The sequence below is a fragment of the Terrapene carolina genome, unplaced genomic scaffold (genome assembly GCF_002925995.2).
Source record: "Terrapene carolina triunguis isolate 2854851 unplaced genomic scaffold, T_m_triunguis-2.0 Scaffold89, whole genome shotgun sequence".
Lineage (NCBI taxonomy): Eukaryota > Metazoa > Chordata > Testudines > Emydidae > Terrapene > Terrapene triunguis.
The window spans coordinates 17,942,624-17,966,816 of record NW_020664440.1 but is presented as its reverse complement, the minus strand read 5'-3'; the positions used below and the strand labels follow the sequence as shown (position 1 = coordinate 17,966,816).

At 42.1% G+C, this 24,193-nt stretch overlaps 1 protein-coding gene across 1 annotated transcript in view; it reads left to right on the top strand.

Moving 5' to 3' along the window:
- FGD5 (FYVE, RhoGEF and PH domain containing 5) overlaps window positions 1-24,193 on the top strand; it is a 150,500-nt gene that overhangs the window by 5,888 nt on the left and 120,419 nt on the right. The window contains exon 2 of the mRNA XM_026650261.2: window positions 9,542-12,551. Within this exon, the coding sequence (XP_026506046.1) occupies window positions 9,542-12,551 (3,010 nt within the window). The remainder of the gene's footprint in view (window positions 1-9,541; window positions 12,552-24,193) is intronic.

The window sequence follows — 24,193 nt, the reverse complement described above, 5'->3', positions numbered from 1 at the left end:
TGTCCCCCTCTCCCCCCCCATCCCCCCCCCCCCCAGGATATTCAGGATGACACTTTCTATGGAAGCATTCTGAATGAGAGTGTCACTTTACCATACGCACATGGGGCCAAAATTCATTCCTGGTTTTGCTCCATTGAAGGCAAATGGAGGTAAGCCAGGGATGTTGTTAGCCCCTTAACACAATCCATTATTGGTAGATACCTTTTCTTCAGTTGTGATCACAGCTGCATAACTGAGGAGCTTGATCAATCCACCAGTAAATACAGGTATGAGGAGCAAATTACAGTGGTGCAGTTGAGCATTTTGGCTGGTTTTGGTAACTCCAGAGGGAAGGAGCAGAACAGAGAAAGAATGTGTCCAGTGATTAGGAGACCCCTATTAGTTCTATGGCCAGCTGGAGAGTAGGAAAAGACACATCCATTCTGCCTTTCATGCTAATGGAGAGTACGCTGAGCTTTCCAAGCTAGGCTTTGGGACCCATCTGTATTTCTACATTTTATTCAGGTCCAGAATGTTATGATGTGACAGATTCAAAGCATGGCCCAGTTTTCCATTGCTCCATCATAGTGTAGAAAGAGGAGATATAGGAAAGATTCCATGTCATTACTTCTTTCACCCTGTGTTCGGGGAGTGATTTCCACTGTGGGAATCCAGCAAAGAATGCTTTGACCATGTCAGCCCTCTCTTTGCATCCTTCTACTGGCTCCACCTTCTCCAACACATCAAACAGGAGTTATTTGTTTTCATTTTCAAGACCCTCCATTGCCTATCCCACCCTACCTATCATCTCTCATTCACTATTAAGATGTCAGCTCCCTCCTCTGATAGGCCGCTGATGCCAGGCTCCATCGCCCACTTGTTAAATTTTCAAACAAGCACCTTTGTGCTTTTTCCCATGCTGGCCCTCACACTTGGGAGAAGCTCCCTGCAAACATCGTCAAAGCTACCTCACTATCCTCCTTCAAACTGTCCTTTTCCACGACGCCTACACAGACTGTGACTACAGTTAGACTACTAGTGAACTCATACCATCGCCTATCAAACTGAATATTGTATAATTGTTTCCTTGTACTCCCCCATCTGTCTGTGTTTCTTGTCTCTTGTCTTAGATTTAACTTGTAAGCTCTTTGGGGCACAGACTGCCTTTTTGGTCTGTGTTTGTACAGCACCTAGGACAAATGGGATCCTGCTCCACGCTTGGGGTCCTACGAACTATGGTCATACAAATAAATAAATAATAACAATAGTGCTGAGAGATAAGAGAGAATATTTCAGCAACATGAACATGCAGAGATTCTGAATTGCCTAGAAGGCTGGTCCTCACACTGTTTCTTCATTTCCTTCCCTGAATCCTCTGTATTCCTTACAGCAATTACAGTGTTTGGCTACATGAGATGAAAATGAGTTTGCTTTGGGTGATTCTGGCCCCTTCATTCAGTTTATATTTGTGCTACTTATTCCCTGTCCCTCTGGGAAGGCATTTGTTAATGTGGAAGCTGCCCAGGTCACAAGCCTGATTTAATTCTTCGAAGAGATTACAGGTTTGGTTTATAAAGGTAACTGAGTAGATAAAACAGACTTTTGTAAGGCATTTGACTCAGTACCACCTGACATTCTGATTAAAAAATTAGTACTATACAATATCACTAAAGCACACATTGAATGGATTAGGAACTGGCTCACTGACAGATCTCAAAGTAGTCCTCAATGGGAAATCATAATTGAATGGGGATGTGTCTAGTGGGGTTCTGCAGGGATCAGTACTGCGCCTGATGCTATTCAACATTTTCATCCGGCAGAAAATATAAAATCATTGCTGATCAAATGTATGGATGACACAAAGATTGGCAGAGTGGTAAGTAATGATGAGGACAGGGCTGTCATACAGAGAGCTCTGAACCACTTGGTAAGCCAGGCCCATTCAAACAAAATGAGTTTTAATACAGCCAAGTGCAAAGCTATACATCTAGGAACGATGAATGCTGGCTGTACCTACGTAATTGGGGACTGTGTCTTGGAAAGCAATGACTCTGAAAAGGATTTAAGTTTAATAGTGGACAAGCAACTCAATATGAGCTCCCAAGTTCACTGCTGTGTGGAAGAGGGCTACTGAAATCCTTGGTATGTAAATAGGGGAGTAATGAATAGGATCATGAAGGTGATTTTGCCTCTGTATATGGCATTGGTGAGACTGATCCTGGAATACAGTTCTGGTGTCCTCATTTTTAAAAAGCTGTTGAAAAATTAGAGAGTGCAGAAAAGATCCACAAAAATGATTCAAGGATTGGAGAAAATGCCTTATAATGACATCTACCAAAAAGGAGGTTGAGAGGTGACCTGATTACAGTGTATAAGTATCTTCCTGGGGAGAAACTACTCAGTACTAAAGAGCTATTTAATCTAATGGGAAAAGGCATAACAAGAACCAATAGCTGGAAGCTGAAGCTATTAAAGTTGGAAATCAGGCACCCATTTTTAATAGTGAGAGTGATTAACCACTGGAACAGAACACAAAGGGACATGGTGGATTCTCCATTGCTTGATGTCTTCACATCAGGACTGGATGCCTCTCTGGAAAGCATGCTTTAGTCAAACATACATTATTGGGCTTAATACAGGAATAAGTGGGTAAAATTTAGCGGCCTGTGATATACAGGAGGTCAGACTAGATGTTCTAATGGTCTCTTCTGGCCTTAAACTTTGTGAATCAATGAACTATGCAGTTTGGTCTGTCTTCCTCTGTGCTAGCTGTCTCTCCAGTTTTGGGTTGTCTGAATATTTGCTCATGGTTGAATTTAGAATCCTAGAATATCAGGGTTGGAAGGGACCTCAGGAGGTCATCTAGTCCAACCCCCTGCTCAAAGCAGGACCAATCCCCAACTAAATCATTCCAGCCAGGGCTTTGTCAAGCCTGACCTTAAAAACCTCTAAGGAAGGAGATTCCACCACCTCCCTAGGTAACCCATTCCAGTGCTTCACCACCCTCCTAGTGAAAAAGTTTTTCCTAATATCCAACCTAAACCTCCCACACTGCAACTTGAGACCATTGCTCCTTGTTCTGTCAAGTTTATGCCAAAGAAATATCCAACATAAGAGGTGGAGCCGCTAAACAGGCTACACAAAGGTGCTTGAATTTCTGTGGTATGCAAAAAGCCTTTTGGAACTCTAAAAGACTCCTGAACTGAATCCTAGCTACCAACAACCTGGACTGTTGCTAACAGCATCTTGAAGACTCATGGATGCTTCACCCTTGTAGCCAAAGCAGCACTGCAGACCACAGCTCAAGAACCATTGGCCTAGAACATATTTACAAACGTGCCTGCTTTGCTTGAAATATCAGCATTCAACTAGATGTTCAAACCAAGTCCACCAAGTCCCTGATGGCTTTACTTAAACCTTCAGTAAATACGAAACCATATTCATTTTGACGAATGACCAGGTTTGGAGAATATTAGTAAATAGACATTTTGCAATGTTTCAGGTGATAACAGCTGCACCCTAAAGAGCTCTTTCCTTCTCTTTTCTTGTCTTCAAGCTCCAGCACAAAAGATATCTAAAGGGACTCATGAGCAAATCTATGTATCATTAAAAGGACCTTTGAGATGATGGCAGTGTGATTTGGATGCTGTTACAGGATGGGTAAATGAGCTGCCGTTCACTCCCTGATGACTCAGCTGGTGGTCAGGGATTGCCATTTAATGTGCATTGTGAAAGGGATGCAGCCCTGTTGGAATTCATGCTCACCAAGAGGAAGATAGTCAAGGAGAGGAAGACGCAGTGGCTAACTAGGAAGCTTCAAACAATAAGGGGAGGAGAAGACTAAAAGAGCATCTGGTCCCAAACAGCTTCCCTTAGGCACAGGGTGTCTCTCTCTCCCAAACACAAAGATTCACAACTTGAAATAAACATGCATACTTATTATTTATAAACAAGCACATTTCTTATGGTGTGATGTTATTTTTGCCCTTTAATAAGTTATGTTAGAATCTTCTTAAGTGGCTCAGAGTCCAACGGAAGCAGAAACAAACATACCCAAAGTGGAATTGCCCTGATCATCAAAGGCTCATAGGGATCCATTGTGCTGGGACAGATTTGCTTTTATTTCATGATTTTTAAAAAGAAAAGAAAAATAAACATTTGTACATAAAAAAAAGAAGTAAACAAACTATTTCACAAACTCTGTGAAGGGCAAGAGCAACATGGTGAGCAGTTATAACAGAGAGAGGAAGCATCCTGAAGTGAACAAAGGCTGGCACAGTGGGAAAATTAGGCCACTGATCGCTAATTCATACCAGCAAACTACTGTGAACAAGGCTACAGACTGTACCAGTCATGCCACTGAAGGGCTGTTCTGGTAATCACTAAATCCACACCATTTTTTAAACAATTGAAGTTTGTGTATATGAAAATTATTTGAGAATAACTAAATACTCCTTAAATGCTTTACATAAAATGATACACATAGAGCTGGCAAAAATTTGGGAGCTTTGTATGTAATTCTAGAAATGCATCTCTTAAACATGCATGAGATGGATAGATAGAAAAATCCTGGTTCCCTGGCCAGATTCAGATACATTCTGTGTCCCTTCATTTTCAGCTGGGTACAGTATTATTTACTTCCTGTGCCGAAACGATGCATGGAGTGGTTGCTTTGGCGGTGTAAAATTATTTCATTCCAAAAAGTTTGTAAAGTGCTTTGGAGTGAACAGTGGTCTATAAAATTTAAGACATTATTAGTCATACAACCTGATTAGTAGCAGCAGAAGATGGTGTGGAGAGGGAGAAAACAACTGTATTGGAGACTGTGAGATTATATAGCTTTCTCTTCTTACTGCACACCTGCTTTAAGCCTCTCTTATTTCCCCCATACATTGGTATTTCTCTTCAAATTCATTGAGGCAAGATATCTCCTTCAACATGTGTGCTTTGTGCTTGGCCTGGAATGTCTAGCTCCTTCAGAACAACTGGCCACACAGTTGACTGCTACCTTTGAGCCGCAGATATCTCAAATGAAAACTAAGGAGGTAGAGGACTGGAAGAAAGGTCTCAGGATCAGTTGAGAGGCAGAGAAGTTGTCTCTCTCTTGTTTTTTGAGCTGTCATCTCTCACTCTGCACCCAAGTCTCCAGCCCAGCTAATGATGGGGGAGCGATAAAGGTGAAGAATGATTTCCTCTGTCTGCTGATGGACCCTCAACATGCTGAGATTCTCCAGAGACCATCTGATTTGTGGAAAGAAAAAGTTCTCTTTTATTAATGGAATCACTGGTGTAGCAGATTCCTAAAGTGAATAAAATGACCATCATTTAGCTGAAATAATCCAATCAGTGGATTTTTATTTTTAGACTCATTTAAAGATACCACTTGCCAGTTGCAGAATGTGTTGATTGAATTCATTTCTGGAGCTTGAGGAGGTAAGCACCTGCAGGATGCTATACTCTGACTACTAAGCAGAGGAGCATCTCTGATGCAGATACTGAAGACAAAGATGGAAATAACAGAAGCCCAACTCCCTTTGTCCTCAGAACAACCGTCTGATTTGGTATTAAGGAATCTTCATAGAGATTGGACACTGGAAGCTACAAATACTACAGTAAATGTTTGATAAGGATATGCTCATATTGTCATTTTACCTTTGAATATATGTATTTCAGTTTTTTTGCTACGTATGATATTTCTAGAGCTAGCATATATGTTATCAGACCATTGTTATACATTTAGTTGCATTTTGTGGCATGTTAAAAGTACATCAAAATGCCCAACATTGACAGTTAAGTGAGATTAGACTTTTTTTCTTTCCTTCTTAGCATCCAGTAACTGTACTCTTCTTCCCTTATCGTGCTTGGTTTTAGTGGTCAGTGTCTTTGCAACTGGCTCAGCTGAAGCAAGGATAAGTGTGTTGAATGACCTTCACTAGTTGCCCATGCAGAATGCTGGGATTTCCTCATCTTCCTTTTACCCAACCATCAGAGACCTTGCCCTTTACATTTGCATTTCCCCATTTAAAAGCCAATGTAAAGAGCTGCCAGAAGCCATTTGCATTGTATAACAAGTCTGATTAGTTCTACAGATTCAGGATCTATGCTACATATTCCTGAGTGCCATCTACTGGCACCTTATCTATTAACTATTTACCTATATATCATTATAGAGCACTCCTGTAACATCCATCCAGTTCATCTTAAAGTAGCCAGAACTACTGGCAGTCTAGACCCTGCTGCTATACATGTGACTTCTAGATAGGATTTCTCCTCGATCTTCCTGATCGGGAGACATGTATCTGATGACCTCAGCAACAGCAGTTTTGTTTGAATAGGGTTTCCTCCTTGGGAAACTGGAAACTAGATAGGACAAATCATTAGAGAATGTACTGTAATAATTTTTCATTGGTTTCTGTGAGATTGGGATGGATGACCTAATGAACAAATTTATTCTAATTCTAATTTCTCTGGGGCAAATTCTGAGATGCTTTGCTCAGTTTTAACTCAGTTCTTAAATCCCACTGGCTTCAAGATGTGGCTTGAAGATTGTTTCTGAGTAAAACAAAGAATGCAAATCAACAGCATCAACCCACATATTAGAAGCAATTGCAGCAAGGGTAGGAATTTCAGAAAAACACTCCAGTCATGTCTCTGAAAATCCAATAAGCCAAATATACCTTTTATCTAATAACAATGTTTACTTATGCATGTGTTTTAAGAAACAGAAACTTGGTTGCAGAAATTGGGGAGATCGTACTTGTGAGCAAAACATTATTTTGTTGATTGGAGTTATCAGTGTATTCTGAGTTCATAATTCATATGACTTTTGATTAAAAATGGGGCACCATGGAGGCTATGGGATAAGGAGCCTTTCCGTTTTAGGCTGTTGGGTCAAATCCAGTCCAGGATGGTTGTGAGGTAAAGTTGTCACCATTTGTTGGCTATTCAGTGGCCCAAGTTGGGGTCTCAAGTCCAGTAGCAGTGGGCAGATATGTCTACATCACAGGCATGATGACCACCACCACACCTCGCACAGATTGACCACCTGATTGGCAGTCACCGGGGAGCAGTGGGGAGAATGGGCACAGATGCTCTCCTACCCTCTCCCTCATTGAGGTGGCTCCTCCATTACAGAAATGAGACATCTTGCCAGGGCTATATAGCAACTTGCACTAATGCTCTCCATGCTGAACCTGTTCCAGGGAGGAACAGGGCATCTGTAAATCTCTGGCTTGTGTTCCTGACATGTCCACATACTGGCGTGAATGATGTATCTGCTGTTCATTAACAGACTAGATCCCCCATCCTTGAGTCACTTTATTCTGGTGCTTACCTAGATGACCAGCATAGTTAAACGCAAACCTAGAGAGTGCAAGAAACTGACATTTCACCTCAGAAGACTGCAGTGTGTGTGATACCCTGTAGAAAACTTCCCAAATCACATAGCTTGCCACAAATTGTATCAAAGAGACCTAACGCTTTGTAGCCCACATAGGCCATTAACACTAATATAGAAAAATCTTGGTGAATCCAAAAAGTTGCAGGATAATATTTGACAATTTTAATATTGCAGCCCTGCAGTTTCGCTTCTGAATATCTTTGGGTTTGGTGGGAATCCCAATAGAAAGATGATTTTAATCAGGATGGTTTTCTTGGCTCTGATTAAGGTGTTTCAAAACAATGCTTTTAGCATTCTAAAAATCATCACCAAAAAATTGCATTTGGTAAAACTTCTTTTGTCACAAAATGTTGCAAGTGTCCATGAAATGCTAGAGGTGCAGGGTATTACAAAACTGCAGTTCATTGCTAACTTGCTGGGCAGTTCCACAAGGGAAGGCAGCTTTAAGCTGTGGTGCTAGGAAAAGGAATCAGTGCAACTGCTAGTCACACTGGCCATGAACCCTGGCATGGTCAATGGCACCCATTTGGGGGCTCTGATACCCAAATTCAGAGCCCCCCCCCCAAAAAAAAGACTGGAAGTTGCAGATACCCTGAACCGCTCCAACCCCTCTCTGAATAAACTTTCTGTCACCAGGGATACATGGGCATATGCTGGGATGAATACAGCCTAACAATAGGCTTTTAAAGTACCAATAGGACCTTAGTACTGAACACATTCCCCCCCCCCCCCCGATATGGAACTAGTAAATTAAATTGTTTGAGAAAGGTGATTGGATAGCTCATATGAATGGTGATGAGATATTGAGCCTTTCATCTCAACCTCACTGCTTCATGCCTTGCCCAGGTCATCTGATGGCTATTCTGTGGCCTGTGTGACCTGAACTGAGGGTCTCAGTCTAGTTTGTAATGGATGAGTCTCTACATCACAAAACTCACCACAAATTGCCATTAAATGGCTCTCTTGTTGGCAGTATACCACCTGAGGGCTGAATGTACATGGATAATTAAATACCACCTCACCCTATAGGTGGGTGGCCAGCAAGCCCAGGTTGACATACTGGCGTCAGTATTGGTGGGCTGGAAAAAACTTGCAGTGTCCTATGCTCTTCTGCAGCTAAAACATAGTCTTCAGTTTCCAGGGCCATCCATGTTCAACTTTTATGAGCACCAAAATGTACTTTAAATAAAAGAGAATTGCTTACCAAGGGGGCTTGTCATTTACATTGTTGTTGTGTCTTCTGAACAGTGAAGCAACTGAAGAAGTTATACATGTTGAAAACTGAACTGAAGTTGACACCAATTACCTCTCCTCATTTTAGGGTACAAGGATTTCATTCAGTGTGTTGTAGCTCAGCTACATAATTAATGTAAAGACTTAACCAACCCTTCAGAAATTCTTTCACCTTGGGTGAATACATTAGTTGACCAGCAAGTAACATATCATTCAGTTTTTCATTATCAGTCACCATAGTAAAGGTGGGAGAATAGATTTTGTGCTTTGGGCTGGTAAACATTCATGTCAGTTTTACAAGTCTGAATTAACATTTAAATTGCTGGCAGAACAAACTGAGTGTGGATTTGTTTTGCAGTCTACAATACAGATAAAAGCATTGCTACAAATTGCTTGCACTGCATTTTTATGGATTAAAACTAGAACTGGTCAAAATTTTTCTGTTGAAAGACTGTTTTATGATGGAACTGGGTGTTCCAATAAAGATTTGTAAGTGTCTTCTTTCCACTGAAACTTTTGATTTTTAATTGAAAATCTGAACATCAAAAAACTGAAAACATTTGGTCAAAACCCCAACATTTCATTTTGGAAATATTGAAACATTGTTTCTACATTTCTGATTGAAATGAAAAATTTTGACATTCCTGTATTGATAGGTTTCTGTTTGGCTCAGTCTGATATTAAACTGTGTCCTCCTGAGTGGCCGCAGTGCTTCATGGGAGTTGTAGTCAGTGCTTCCTGCCACCATTTTCCTCTATGGACCAGCTGCACTACAATTCTAGTCAAAATTACTATAAACAAATGAAGTTAATTGGGGTGGATTCTCTGGTGGCTTCACTGCCCCTATGTTTCTATTAAACCAGTGAATAGATATTTGTTGAAACCAGGATGGTAAACTGCTAATATGGCTTTTCTTTGTTTCTTTTCCAGACTTCACAAAACCACCACTAGCACCAAAACCAAAGATTATCAGTCATCTTTCTTCCGTGGCTGTCTCCAAATTTCCGCCTTCATTGTCAAGGCCTGATATTCTTCATAATCCAAACTCTATGTCTAGGGGTCCAAAACCACCCATTGCTCCCAAGCCAAAACTCTCAGCTGACACTGAGGGGAGGTCCAGTGTTCATACCAACAATAACTTAAATAAATTCACAAATGGAAAACTGATATGTCCCGATGGAGAGCTGTATGAAGGAAATCAATGCAACATTGAGTGCTCGGAATCTGAGGCTGGTGATGAATATATCGTAGTTCCTGAAGCTCAGCTGACTGATGACTTTGAACATGCGCATGACGAGTGTTTAGAGTCATCTGCAGAGAATGAGGTCTTAGAAACTCCAGAAGCATCAGGGGAGGAAGAGGATCATAGCATAGCTAATGACGAGGAGATCTGTAATCCAGAAATAACTGAAGCCGAGGACAATGACTCTTCAGATGCTGTGGAACCTGTGGACCCAGACTCAGATGGAGCAACGGAAATGAGAGGCTGTGACAGGTCTGAAGCACTTAGTCAAGTGTCTTCAGGAGCCCTTGAAGTAGAAGATGTTGCTTCTAAGAATATGGATGAAGAAGTGGACTGTGTAGATGACCCCCAAAACTACTTCAAAGGTGAGGCTGAGGAAACATTTAATAACCTCGATCTGGTAAAGGACAATAATGAGTATAACCTGGAAAACTGTAAGATTTTGAATGGAGATGAGGACTTGAAGGGCAATATCTGTGAAGACATTATTCTAACACATTTACCTGTAGATGATGAGCTAATACCAGAAGAGAATGATGAACTGCCCCAAACTTTAGAAGATGAGCTATCAAACAATGACACAGAAGTGAGTCCAGCAAACAGTGGTGACCTGGATGATAATGCAGAGTTTGTACTGAGTACAGAAACGGAATTAGTAAATTATGATTGTGCAAATCCTGATATAATTCCTGATGATGTTGATGAAGAAGAAACAGACATTGGGTTAGGACTGAAAGAAAATGAACCTGACGCAGAAGAGGATTTGGGAGGTTCTATCAATGAAGCTGCAGCTGAAGAAGAGGAAGTATGTCCAGATAATGACAAAGAAACAAATGTGGAAAGGGAAGACTATATAGATGATGGGTACCAAACCATTGAGATGAAGAGTGAGGAGGAAACATCAAAGACAACATGTGAGGCTAGAGAAGACTCTGAAAAAGAGGAAGAAGTGGTGAAGGCAGAGAATATAGATGATAGTTGTCAAATTGTTCCGTTTGAGAGCGAATGCAATGAAGATGTCATTGACTCACCCCAAGAAAACTTAGATGATAATTTGCAACTGGAAAGGACTTTTTTGAGTAATGATAGCCAGCTCTCTAGTCCTCAAACTGTTAGTGAGCCAGAGCTGGAAGTGGAATCTAAACCAAATGTGTTTGTTGAAGATTGTGGTGACAATGAATGTGTCTTGGAAGAATCTGAATCAGATGAGCAAGTTCTTGAAGGCAACAAGGTCAGTCATAGTAGCTTTGAAGAAAGCTCCCCAAATCCACCTGAACAAGCATCAGTTGAGGATAAATACCATACAGCAGAAGAATTAGCTAGATGTGATCAAAGCAAATATAAAGCAGACTGTGCTAGTGAACATGAGTCTAGTGAGTATTTAGCAGTCCCTGAAGTGGTTGTTGTACCTGAGGAAGGAGAAACAACCAGTGATTCTCTAGATGATCCTTATGTGATGCCCTCAGAGAATGCAACCCCTCATGTTAGAGAAGTGGTGCAGACTGAATTAGAAGATATTCCATGTGATTACAGCATAAGAGAAGAACTAATTGTAGACACTGAAAACAACCTGCTATCCATTGATCGAAAAAGTATGGTCACTAGAACAAGGTCACTCTCTGGGAAAGTGCCTGGCTATGTGCCAGAAACTGTTCCAGAAGAAACTGGACCAGAAACGGATGTACAGTCCTCAAATAATGACTCTCTGACTGAATATTTAACCAATAACTTACCGCTATTGGAAGGAAAACCAATAGAAGTCAATAGGGCCTTACCAGCCACGTCAAGACGCTTTATTTTATACCCACGGTCTTACTCGGTAGAAGGGAGAGATATGCCAGTCTCTGTTTACAGAGAAACTGATGGCTCTACATTGGATGACAATAGAATAAAGAGGACAGAAGACAACCTCTTTTTGCCCTGTGTAATTGGTTCTTCAGGTAGCTTTTCACAGAGGAATCACCTTTCATCAAGTGGTGTGTCCACCCCATCCTCAGTTGTTGACATACCACCTCCTTTTGAACTAGCCTGTATCACCAAAAAGCCAATCACTAAAAGTTCCCCCTCACTTTTAATAGAGAACGAATCTCCTGATAAGTACACTAAGAAAAAGAAATCATCTTTTAAGAGGTTTCTCACCCTAAAATTTAAGAAGAAGACAGAAAATAAGGTCCATGTGGATGTTAATGTTTCCTCTTCAAGGTCCTCTTCAGAGTCTAGCTATCACGGGACTTCTAGGATTGTGGAACTGGACAGAAGGAGCTTGAGTAGTTCACCTCAGCTAAAGTCCCATACTGGGAAGCTGCGAGCTTCTGAGTCTCCCTCTACTGTTCTTTTCTACAAGGATGGTAAAAGAAAGGGGATACCCAAAACCTTTAGCAGGAGTGTGTCGAGAGTGGAGTCCTTTGAGGATCGATCCAGACCTCCTTTCATGCCACTCCCCTTAACTAAACCTAGGTCTATTTCGTTCCCTAATGCTGATACTTCTGACTATGAGAACATTCCAGCTGTGAGCTCTGATTATGAAAATATACAAATTCCTCCTCGAAGACCAACCAGAGCAGGAACTTTTACAGAATTTTTTGAAGATCCCAGTAGGGCATTATCTGCTGCGAATGAGAATGACGGCTATGTGGATATGAGCAGCTTCACAGCCTTTGAGAACAAGCAGCAAACCACAGACCAGGAAACAGAAAGGTACTGTAGTAAATTATTATGTAAGACCTGCTAGCCTTGACCAATCAAGACTTCCTCTGTTAGGTGTCATAGGCAGATCCTCCGTTTTGCTTGGCTTATTCTCCTTGTTCAGGCAATGCTTTCAAGAAAGAGTTTGGAAGAATACAAGATAAAACATTATCAGTGAAAAGAGACTAAATTAAGATGTATTGAAACTCTTTTTGTAAACACATACCTAACAAACCCAGTGGAATTGGATGATCATCTCTGGGTAGAGAACATAAGTCAAACAAAGTTCATTTAAAAATAATCATTTTACTCTGGTGGATCTATTTTTTTTATGAGCAATATTTCTGAGTTCTTGTTTGAATGGAATTTATTACAGATACAAACTATCTTACTGGGTCCTGGACTCTCTGCTTTCATTTCATCATTCTTGCCAATTTCCATATGCAACATGGTGTACTTAATTTATCCTTCAAAGTACAGCAATTAAATATGGACCCAAAAATGCCAAGCAAACCAGGACCTAATCTGAACAGTCTATTAATTTATTAAATTGCTTTATAATCTTTCATTATGGAGTTTTGGCAGCTTCTGACTTCTGAATGAATTACATAAATGGTTTGTCTGAAACTGCATGTGTTGCATTTTGTGATTTTTCAGCTTCGCTTTAACTATTTGTTCTGGTGCAACTCTATTTGGGACCATCTGTCTTCTCCTTGATATTCCACCATAACTTCCCTATTATCATTTTATAATCATATTAGAGCTTGAAGCCAATGGGGTGAGACTAGCGTAAAGGAGAAGAGAATTTAACCCACTGGCTCCAGTTAGAACAGGTAACAGAGAAAACAAAGGAAAAGCAACTGAATGAAAAATCTGGGGTGAATGAAATGGAAGTCTTCCAACCGCATTTTAAATGTACCTTTTATTCTTTCCCCCCCGAGCTGTTTCACACTCATGTTTCACTTTTTCATTAAGTGTGTATTTTCAAATCTCCTCCTCCCACACATTTTGCATGGGGCAGGAAATCAAAATATTAACTGCATGGGGAAGTTCACGTTAGTCAGATCTCACTAATGATCCGCTAGTCATTTTCCTTTCACCAACTCCATTTCCATTGAGAAAACTGGGCCATTTGTTTGTATCAGAGACATACCACCCATTTTGGGTTATTCTTTAAGGTAAAAATATTGAACTACGTAAATTGCTATGACTTAGACATATTTGTTGCCAGGCGAAAAGCCAATCAGAACTGGTTCAAGGAAGTCTCACGGTCAAGGCTTGAACATGATATTTCATGTTGTTTTTTGTGTATGCTGTTTCTGCTGCTAGCGGAGAAATGAAAATTGGGCATTCCTAAATAGCCCCTTTCTCAGTAAAAGTCTGTTTGGGAAGCGGAGATGTGCATGTTGCTAACGAGTTTTTATTGAGCCTCATTCATGTATTCAGAGCTGTACAAAATGGAAAAAGACCATGCCCAAAATGGATTATCAAAATGGATAAACAATATAGTTCAGTTACATAATGCCCTGGATTAGAACAGAATAGTCTAATCTCAAAACAGGGTAATTTATACATATTGTGTGTGTGTATGTATATATATATATATATATATATATATATATAGTTAGTATATTTATTGTTAAAATGTTGCTTCTTAAAATGGACTTCAAGGGACCTAAACCTTAGAATATGGAATCATATGAGAAGTAACCCTGACACAGAAAACCTCATGATGCTATTAATTTAAAATTCCTGGCCTACTTTTATTATGATGCTTATTTCACTCATCTTAGACCCTGACTTCTTTGACATAGCACATATGTAACACATGTGGCACTTCCTGTCCTCACTATATTCACCTACATGGTGTTGGTAGCTAGCATCTGTCAGTATATTGGTGAAGGGCTACGTATTTGATGAATGAACCAGTGCAAATCTTCATTAAAGTTTCAATTAACAGAATTTGAAGAGGATATAGAATTATAATGATCCAGAAACCACCACGTTCTGAATGTTTGTGATTGGGTGGGGGGCATTGAAACTGACAGATGAGAAGATTCACTTTTTAATTTTAATACGTAAAAGAAAAACCATATGGAATAGATTTAAACCAATAATTTTTAATTAAATGCAATCAAATTTCTAGAAAGAGCTCAATAATGCAAGTCTGCTAGAAATACATCTTATCTTACAATTACCATTGCGAGGCGAGTGTTTGCACTATTGTCCCCTGATGGGCAGTTACTGTAGATCCCCCAAATTTCGCTATGTGGTATTAATAATTAAAATCCGATTCAGAAATGCAACAATACAGATGGTCATTAGTACGCTGCGCTCTGGGGAAAAGAGTTAGCCGTATGTGGAACCAGCCTTTAGGCCCCTCAAACCCCCTTACCCATGAACCCTTCCTGATTTGGGCAGCCAAGAAATGTAAATTTCAGCTTTCACTTCGTTTTTAGAAAGGAAGAGTCTATCCCTTTTCTTTTGCAGAGATGGCCTTGAAAATGTAAACGGATGTAAAACGACAGCTAGCGTTGAAAGGAAAATACAGGTGGGCTCCGCATCTGCAGTAGGAAACTGCTCTTGCCACCTACACACACATTTTGGGCTAGATCACTGGTGCTAATGGAGCTATGCTTATTTACAACTAGCTAAAGATATGGCCTGTTAAGGAAAATGAATTAATTACCTTTGGGGTGTATCCCAAAGAACCATTTCATTTGCCCTCCCCAGAACCCTTAGTCCGCCTGCACCATGTGGTGTGATAATGTTCGAAAAGAAGCTGCTATTTTGGGGAAGGGAAACAGGCACAGCAAACACTTGTTTCATAGGCTGTCTCTAGTCACAAAACTTCAGGAGTAACAGAAGGGTGCCTTTGCCACAGTTTTTGGCAGGAAAATGGTGCAGTTAAGCATCTGCCAGAACTGCATTTCCATCATAACCTTCCTGTTACCTTGGCACCAAGAAATTTGCTAGGCCCAAATAGTCCCTTCAGCTTCTGCTTCTCTGCTCAAACAGTTAGAGGGAAGCAAAAGGAAGATATCAGCAGCCCCACACAGTGTGCTCTCACCTGGGAGTTCAGACTTCCTGGGAGGGGATAAGCTGGGAAGACGCTGCTGTCCCTCCTGGGCATTGTTCACCCAAAAGTCCAAAGGGTTCCCATCCACAATGGTGATCCATTCTGCACACAGTGAGCCATAGTCAGAGGACTGAGGGTAGCCAACAGCAGGGACTATATGGGACAGGAGTCCTGAAGTTGTGGTGCTAAGTGTTCCGAGGAGTGGTGTGGAGACCCTGTGTCTCTGTGCAGACAGCCCAAGACCCATGGCATTTCCCAGTAGGTCTCGCGATATATGAAGGTTTAGAAGGCCAAGCACCAATCCTCTGATGGGACAGAAAAGGGAACTGGAACAGGTACAGAGAAGGGCTACTAGGATGATCCGAGGAATGGAAAACCTGCCTTATGAAAGGAGACTCAAAGAGCTTGGCTTGTTTAGCCTAACCAAAAGAAGGCTGAGGGGAGATATGATTGCTCTTTATAAATATATCAGAGGGATAAATATCAGGGAGGGAGAGGAATTATTTAAGCTTAATACCAATGTGGACACAAGAACAAATGGATATAAACTGGACATTAGGAAGTTTAGATTTGAAATTAGACAAAGGTTTCTAACCATTAGAGGAGTGAAGTTCTGGAACAGCCTCCCAAGGGGAGCAGTGGGGGCAAAAGACATATCTGGCTTGAAAACTAAGCTTGATAATTTTATGGAGGGGATGGTATGATGGGATAGCCTAATTTTGGCAATTAATTGATCTTTGATTATTAGCAGGTAAATATGCCCAATGGTCTGTGATGGGATGTTAGATGGGGTGGGATCTGAGTTACTACAGATAATTCTTTCCTGGGTGCTGGCTGGTGAGTCTTGCCCACATGCTCAGGGTTTAAGTGATCGCCATATTTGGAGTCAGGAAGGAATTTTCCTCCAGGGCAGATTGGCAGAGGCCCTAGAGGTTTTTTGCCTTCCTCTGCAGCATGGGGCCTGGGTCACTTGCTGGAGGATTCGCTGCACCTTGAGGTCTTTAAACGACAATTTGAGGACTTCAATAACTCAGACATAGGTTAGGGGTTTGTTACAGGAGTGGGTGGGTGAGATTCTGTGGCCTGCGTTGTGCAGGAGGTCAGACTAGATGATCATAATAGTCCTTTCTGACCTTAAAGTCTATGAGTCTATGAGACAGTTTGGAACAAAGTCCAGGTTCCTTTCCACAGATGTCTTTATGGAAGGGGACAATCTGGTCATCCATTTGCTCAGCTAGTGGCACATTCCTCTCTCAGTGAACACATGCATCCCTCTCACATACATGGTGTGGGGAGCCCACAGAGTTTGAGCCTGGGAGTAAATCTATCTACAGGTCTTTAGCAGAAAGATGGGGCCACAGGAGGGCATACATGAATAAGGCAAGTGGGATTTGGCCTTTGATTTGCCCAATCCAGACCGGGCATTTGCTCAGTGATCAGCGAGCAACGTGGCTCAGCTAAAATCTAAAACATTTAAACTGGATACGATATTTAACATTGCAAAGCACCGACAGCCCACGTGCAGTCACTGCTCGGTAAAGAAATGTCACATGGATTTTCCCCACAAATACTGACTGCACATACATGCTGAACTTGTGCCACAATAAGTACATACGCAAGGGTTCTGTCAGCTCAAATAGATCCAAAAATCTAAAATTTATAAAGTTCCAGATTCCAGAGTTCCATGCTAGGTAGGGCTGTTATGCTCTACCCAGCACTTAAATTACATTTAAAATAAACCAGATCTAACGTTACATTTGAACAATTGGTTTTAACAGCTAAAAAGAACATGTCGTTTTTAATTTCTTCAATACTTGTTCATTTCCATGGGAGATTCCCCTGACACACACACACACACTTTTTTTTTTTAATTATACAGTGGATTTAGTGACAGGTACAGGGCTGATAGCCCTACAGAGAGAAGTCCTCTAGCAAGAGACATGGGGCACATGGGCAGTGGAAATGCACACTTGCCCCACTCCACCAAGATAGGAATAGGGATCAACAATGGGGTGAGAAGGTACTTTAATCTCCAGAATATGTTTATTCCTCTGCCTCCAGGATGAATCTACCGACAGAGGGTCTAACCAATTAGTGCCACTGGTGATGGTGGCTTTGTGGTACAGACACTTGCCGCTAGGAAGTGGACTGAAACCATCATCTCCATTTCACGTAGGTCACCAAACAGCTATCAAATGGTACAAACGGTTAGTCACTGCTGTCTGGGGGCAGATTCAAATCTGCAAGCTAGGGGTGATAGGCTCCAGATCTCATTGGTGAGGCCCCAAACCATCCTATCACTTTTTTCCCCCTTTCCCTTTTGTAAGGAACACTAAAAAGGCTCAAAGAAAAATCACACAAAAATATACTTAGAAGGTGAAATTCACTCCATTGAAGAGGGCCTGGTTAACAGCCTGTGCACCTTAAAATGCATTTAAAAGAGGGGAGATTAATCTAAACTACGGTGGTGAATTTCACCCAACTAGCATTCAGAACCTAGTTTTGACCAATATAATCGGGAAGCTGTATCCTCAGCTCTCCATGTTGTTCCTTGAAATTGCCAGCACATATGTTATATGAAATAAAATCACTCTCACTTCGGAGACTGAGTACGGTGTCCAAGTGCAGTATGCTAAGGCTAAAGTGCAGGTAGAGAGATAATACATGCAATGCATAGTCCAGTATACGTGATGTACATTTTGAAACAGCCAAACCAAGGAAAGGATGATCAGTGTTTGTGTATTGAAGTGGAGCAAGAAACATACTGGAATTCTATAGATCATTTGTCTAATAATAAATACAGTGAATCACTATTGTTGATATAGCAGAGAGGTGCACAATATGTTAATGTATGTAACACACTAGCTAGCTTGTAAACAGAATGTTCTTAGAAAACATTTCAAAGGGACACTGTTGAGACTACCAGGCCAAAAATGTGCCATGCCAGATACTAGAGAGATGAGGACAGATGTGCAGATTATGGGAGGCAGCCATGAAAGTAACTGGAATGGACATCTCAATGCTTTTATTCACACTTTTACCATCAGCTCTTTATCTGATACATAGCCAGACCTCCAATTCAGCTCTACTCTCTGCAATTATTGTTAATCAAATTTATTACGGCAGTGCCTCAGGGCTAGCCAAGAATGAGGCTCCATTGAGCTAGGCACTGTACATAAGAACGGCCATACTGGGTCAGACCAAAGGTCCATCTAGCCCAGTATCCTGTCTACTGACAGTGGCCAATGGCAGGTGCCCCAGAGGGAATGAACAGAGCAGGTAATCATCAAGTGATCCATCCCCTGTTGCCCATTCCCAGCTTCTGGCAAACAGAGGCTAGGGACACCCTCCCTGTCCATTCTGACTAATAGCCATTGATGATCCTATCCTACATGAACGTATCTATTTCTTTTTTAAACCCTGTTATAGTCTTGGCCTTCACAACAGCCTTTGGCAAGGTTGACTGTGTGTTGTGTGAACAAACACTTCCTTTTGTTTGTTTTAAACCTGCTGCCTTTTAATTTCAGTTGGTGACCCCCAGTTCTTGTGTTATGTACAACCACAGTAGACAGTCCCTGCCCCCAAAGAGCTTGTAACATAAATAGACAAGACAGACACAGGCAGGGGGGAAAGGTAGAACTTACAAGCAGCGTGAACAATGTGATAGCAGCAAATGTCATGTTAGTTCCACGGGGTTGTGGGGATTGGATGGGTTACTTATGAAGATTTCAGCTAAAAGGGAAGGGAGGGGAGGGGAGCAGGGCAGAAGAGAATAAGTGGGGCAGATGTGGAATGAACTCTCAACTCAGACTAGTCAGATACTAAAAGTTAGACAAGTACATTGCCTAACTGGAGCCTCAGTAAAGTCCAAGTACGGATGAGAATTTTGCCTGGTGATCAGAGCAGGAGGGTCCCGCAAGAGGAAACGTTCAATGTATACCAGTACACATGCCCCTGTGAATGTGCAGCACCATGCTTTGGTTTGTTACTGTAGGGTTGTTGAAATCCAGCAAAGAGTAGGCCACTTGCGTAAAGTGAGTAAAATGGAGCTAGACCCAGGGTCACTCTCTGGATTTTTTTTTTTAATTAATCAAATAAACCAGATTTAGAGCTGTAATTTTGTTACTTTCTTCCCTTTCTTTTTTCATTAGCAACACATTTGAAACAAATTCATTTAACTTTTAAAATAGATCAGAACCCCTTAACACAGATTTAATCCCCAAGCATGATAGACTGATGCTTTTGAACACGTGCACTACGTCTATAATATGCATGCTCTTTCCTCATTACTGGCATCTGAAATTTTGTCTATTTGGCAGCCTAATGTTTGTACATTCAGGCTGTCGGTCAAGTAAATGTAGCTCCAACAGTGGCCCATAAACAGCTTTCTTCCCTAGAAAAAGGGATGATAGCTGTTTACAGGAGTGAGGTCTGTTTTACTGCTTTTGTGTACAGACACAGTTCAGTTGAACTTCTTCCAAGAATATAACAGAACTGGAAAAGGTTTCCATGGAGTGTATTTTGGAAATGTTAGAAATCTCCTCTTTATGATTTGTAGGTTAAAGATCCCCCAGATTTAAACATTGTGGGGAAAATTCTGATCTTAGTATAAATCCACTCAAACAGCATTGATTTGGTCCTGCCATGCAGGCAGGGGACTGGACTCGATGACCTCTCGAGGTTCCTTCCAGTCCTAGAATCTATGAATCTATGAATTTCAATGGAGTTTACATCAGCATCACAGAGCTCAGAATCTGTCCCTGTTTCTTCAGAAAGAGGCTCTCTCTTCTGATTATAAACAAAAGCACATTTTTTACTTTACAAATATAATTGCATTTTATTCTTTAAAAAGTTTTGTCTTTCAATAACATTTTAAGAACATAGGACTTCCCTCCACTCCTGTGCTTTCTGGCCAACCTCCTCCCCTGCTGCATTTGTTTTAACTGATTGGATGTGTAGTAGCAGGTGGATGGGTTTGTAAAAGCTGGCATAAGCAAGTGGGGTGGGAAGCAGAGTGGTTACACACTGCAACGCAGCAGATATTCTGTCTGGTGTGGGTTTAGCTGTGTTGCTCCCCAGACTTACTGGCTGCACTATGTAGCCCTAGAGGTCACTGACTTCAAAGGTGAGGGCTCTAAGCAAGTTGTTGTTATTAAAGGTGAATGTGGAGAGGAAGACAAAGGCCAAAAGGGTCTCTACTACAGAGACAATTCATTGTTAATAATTGAGGCAGGTTGTTTATCATGGGGAAAAGAGAGGGGGGAATGGCTTGCAACCACAGATTTGTTGTCTTAAAAGCTTAATTTTGCTGATCCTTCCTTGAGCATACAGGGTAAAAATATTAATCAAATGGGTTAGGGGGGATTTTTGCCCATGGTTCAGTTCCAGGAGCAGAGGTTATCTGTTAGCATTAAGTGAGCGTATCTTGGTTTCTCCTTACTGTTGCCCTGCGCATGAATATCCCACATCCACACGGTCTTTCTTTTCTTATTACAAGATGCAAACACAGAGTCCCTACCCTAAAGAATTGACAGCATAAACAGACAATATAGACAAAGGACAGGAGGAGAAAGAGAGGAGCAGTGATCTGACCAAGGCCACACACAGCCGGTCCATGGCCCAGCTGGGACTTGAACCCCAGCCTCTGTATTTTAAAATGGAATTAGTGCTGGTGACAGGTGCAGAATTGGTAGCCCTGGAGAATGAAGCCCTGAGCTATAGAACAAGGGAACTTAACCTAGCTACTAGACCACACTGCCTCCTCTCAGGTATGCATTTGCCAGATACTGCTATTGTCTTGGATGTAGTGCACAAATTAATTTTAAGGACAAAATTCTGGATCCCAGCACCAAGCCACGTGTCTGGGCTATTTCATAGGGGAGCTCCACAGGGGTGGGAAGGAAAAAAGCCTTTCCCCACTATGACAGCAGCACAGCTGATGTCCAGCCACCACTACTGCCAGATGATCCCACACCAAGGGAAGAATAGCTAGTGGATCTATATAGCTGTGTATTCAGTGGCACCAGCCACCCTTATCCCCACTGCAACCCTGTGTGGTGTGGTGTGGTGTAGTGCAAGAATTCTCCAGGGAACAGTGCTCTGTGGTACACAAAAGGTGTGGACTACCCAAGGCTAGCCCGGCTCCTGTCGCCAGTTTTCTGCAACAGTTTCACCAAGCAAGGGCTCTCTGTGGCTGTGGACGAGGGGCAGGATCTGGCCAAACAGAAATGATCACTAGTTGGTAATGTACTGCTGACCACAGAGGATCAAGCCAGGGTAGGCTCCTCAGTAAATTAGTAGCAGATGGACTAAGCAGGTAATGCAATCGTCTACCATTTGAAGGAGGCTTGTATGTGATTAGCAGAAGGAGAAAGTCCCATCAGCCACAGGTGGCTCAAAGGATTAATTCTGACTGAACAAAAGGGCTGTGGCTGTGCAACATGCTGCTGTTTCCTGCCTCATACTTAGATTATTGTTCTGTAGTTGTACAGCACCTTGCACAGTGTGGTCCTGGGTCCATGACTAGGGGTCCTAGGTGCTAGAGCAATACAAATAACCACTACTACTATTACTACACAGGAGAACTGAGCTGGAGCATCACTTGGGGCTTCTATTCCCTGGACTAGCAGAGAACAAGCAATCAGTGTGGGTGGAACATGATCTCTGTCACTGAAGGTGCAAACTGCCCAGCGTGGACTGGGCAGATAATGGAAGAGCAGAAACTCTGATCTTAAAGGAAACCACCTGCCTTTTTTGTTACTATGGTTCACAAATCTGGGGAGAGCAAAGAGGGCAGTAGTGGCAAATGAGAGGGGTAACATCAGGGAGAAGTCAAAGTTCCAGCACAAAGGGCTGGGCCTGCTACACACTCAGGAGCCCAGGGCCAACCTTCCAGCAAAGAGAGAACTAGAGCTTGGGATTTGTGTTTATGAGTCACTTCCCCAGGAAGAGTCAGCTCCGATAGAGCAGCTGGTTTCCAGGGTGGTCTCAGGTTTTCCAGCTGCTCAGGCTGAAACACAAGGGAGCCAAGTGACTTGCTAAAGTTACATAAGGAAACAGTGAGCCCAGCTAGAGCTTAAAGAGGGTTTGGTTGGTTTTTCCCTTCCTTATTTTCCTCTGGGCCTTCTTTTCTGATTTGGGGAGGGGGGGCTGGACACATGATGCACCCTCAGCTCATGCTCACCCCATCTCCTCCCTTCACCACCATTTAAAATGTGAACAGAGAAATTAAGCAGCCATTTTTGGAGAAAAGTCTCCCATATTGTCCTCCCTTCTTTCTCGGGAGCAGCATTACCAGTAGGAAATTCTACCTATAAATAAGTATAAGCTAAGCCTATTTCTCTGCCTCTAGTCATCTGCTGTACCATCAAGCTAGCTACTGTGTGTCCATGAAGTGCTGAGAGAGAGCTTCCCAAGATGGAGGATGGTTTTTTATAGGGTAAGCCCTGCCCATGGGTAGGGACTATGTTAATTAGGGAGTGGATTGCCTCTGAGAGGAATGGAGCTGGGATGCCCTAAGGAAGTTCCAGCCCTTAAATCAAAGTAGCTCATGTCAGGCTCTGCAGAAGGTTAAGCAAGGGAGAAGCAAGGCATGTTAGGTTGCTCTAAGCTGTTTTTAAAAATATATATATGGAGCTTTTCCTGCATTCTTTCTTTCTGTGATTTTTATAGCATGCTGTACCTGTAGCACTGTGCTGTGGATATTCCAGTACCACACAGCCCAATGGGCTATTTTACGTTTGTCCAGCAGAGAAACCACCACCTCCAACAGGCTACAGGAAGACATTTTTAGGAGGTACTTTGTGGGGTGGCTGTGCAGCTCCTCAGTGGGTCAGCCAGGCTGTCCATGTGCTGATCTTGGGACCATAGTTGTGCTCAAATCTCCCCCATTCTGTGCTCCATTGAGACTTCTCCAGGGACAGTGCTCACATTACCTTCTGGGATGCCTTGGAGCAAGATGCTCCATACTGACAAGAGCACAAGGGCTGGTCATGTATAATGCAGGACATGCAAGGATCAATTTGGTGAACAGAAGGATAGTTAGAAAGGCAGGGTGCTACTCTAGGAGTTAGGAGACTTTGGTTTAATCCCTACCATATTACTGGCTCCCTCTGTGACCTTAGGCAAGTTTCTTACTCTCTCTGTGCTGCACTTCCCAGCTGTAAAATGGCGATAATGTTTCCGTAGCTCTCAGGGGTGTTGTCAGGCTAAATAAATTACAGTTTGGGAGGTGCCCAGATGCTAGGGTAATAGAAGACTAGTATCCTAGACAGACTTATTTCAGGTGCGATGTGGATAGTCTTATAGTTCAATTTCTGCCTCAACTCCAAACTTCCTATGTGACCTTAGACAAGTCATGAGATCTCTCTGTGCTTCAATTTCCCTTCTGTAAAACCTCCATTAAGATGGTGGGGATGGGACAAGTTCATTAGTGTTTGAAGTGCTCCGATACAGGGCCAGCTCCAGCATTTCTGCCACCCCAAGCAAAAAAAAAAAAAAAAAACCCCCACCCGCGCCCCCCGTCCGCCGCCGGTCCTTCGCTCCTAGAAGGAGTGAGGGACCTGCCGCCCCCGAA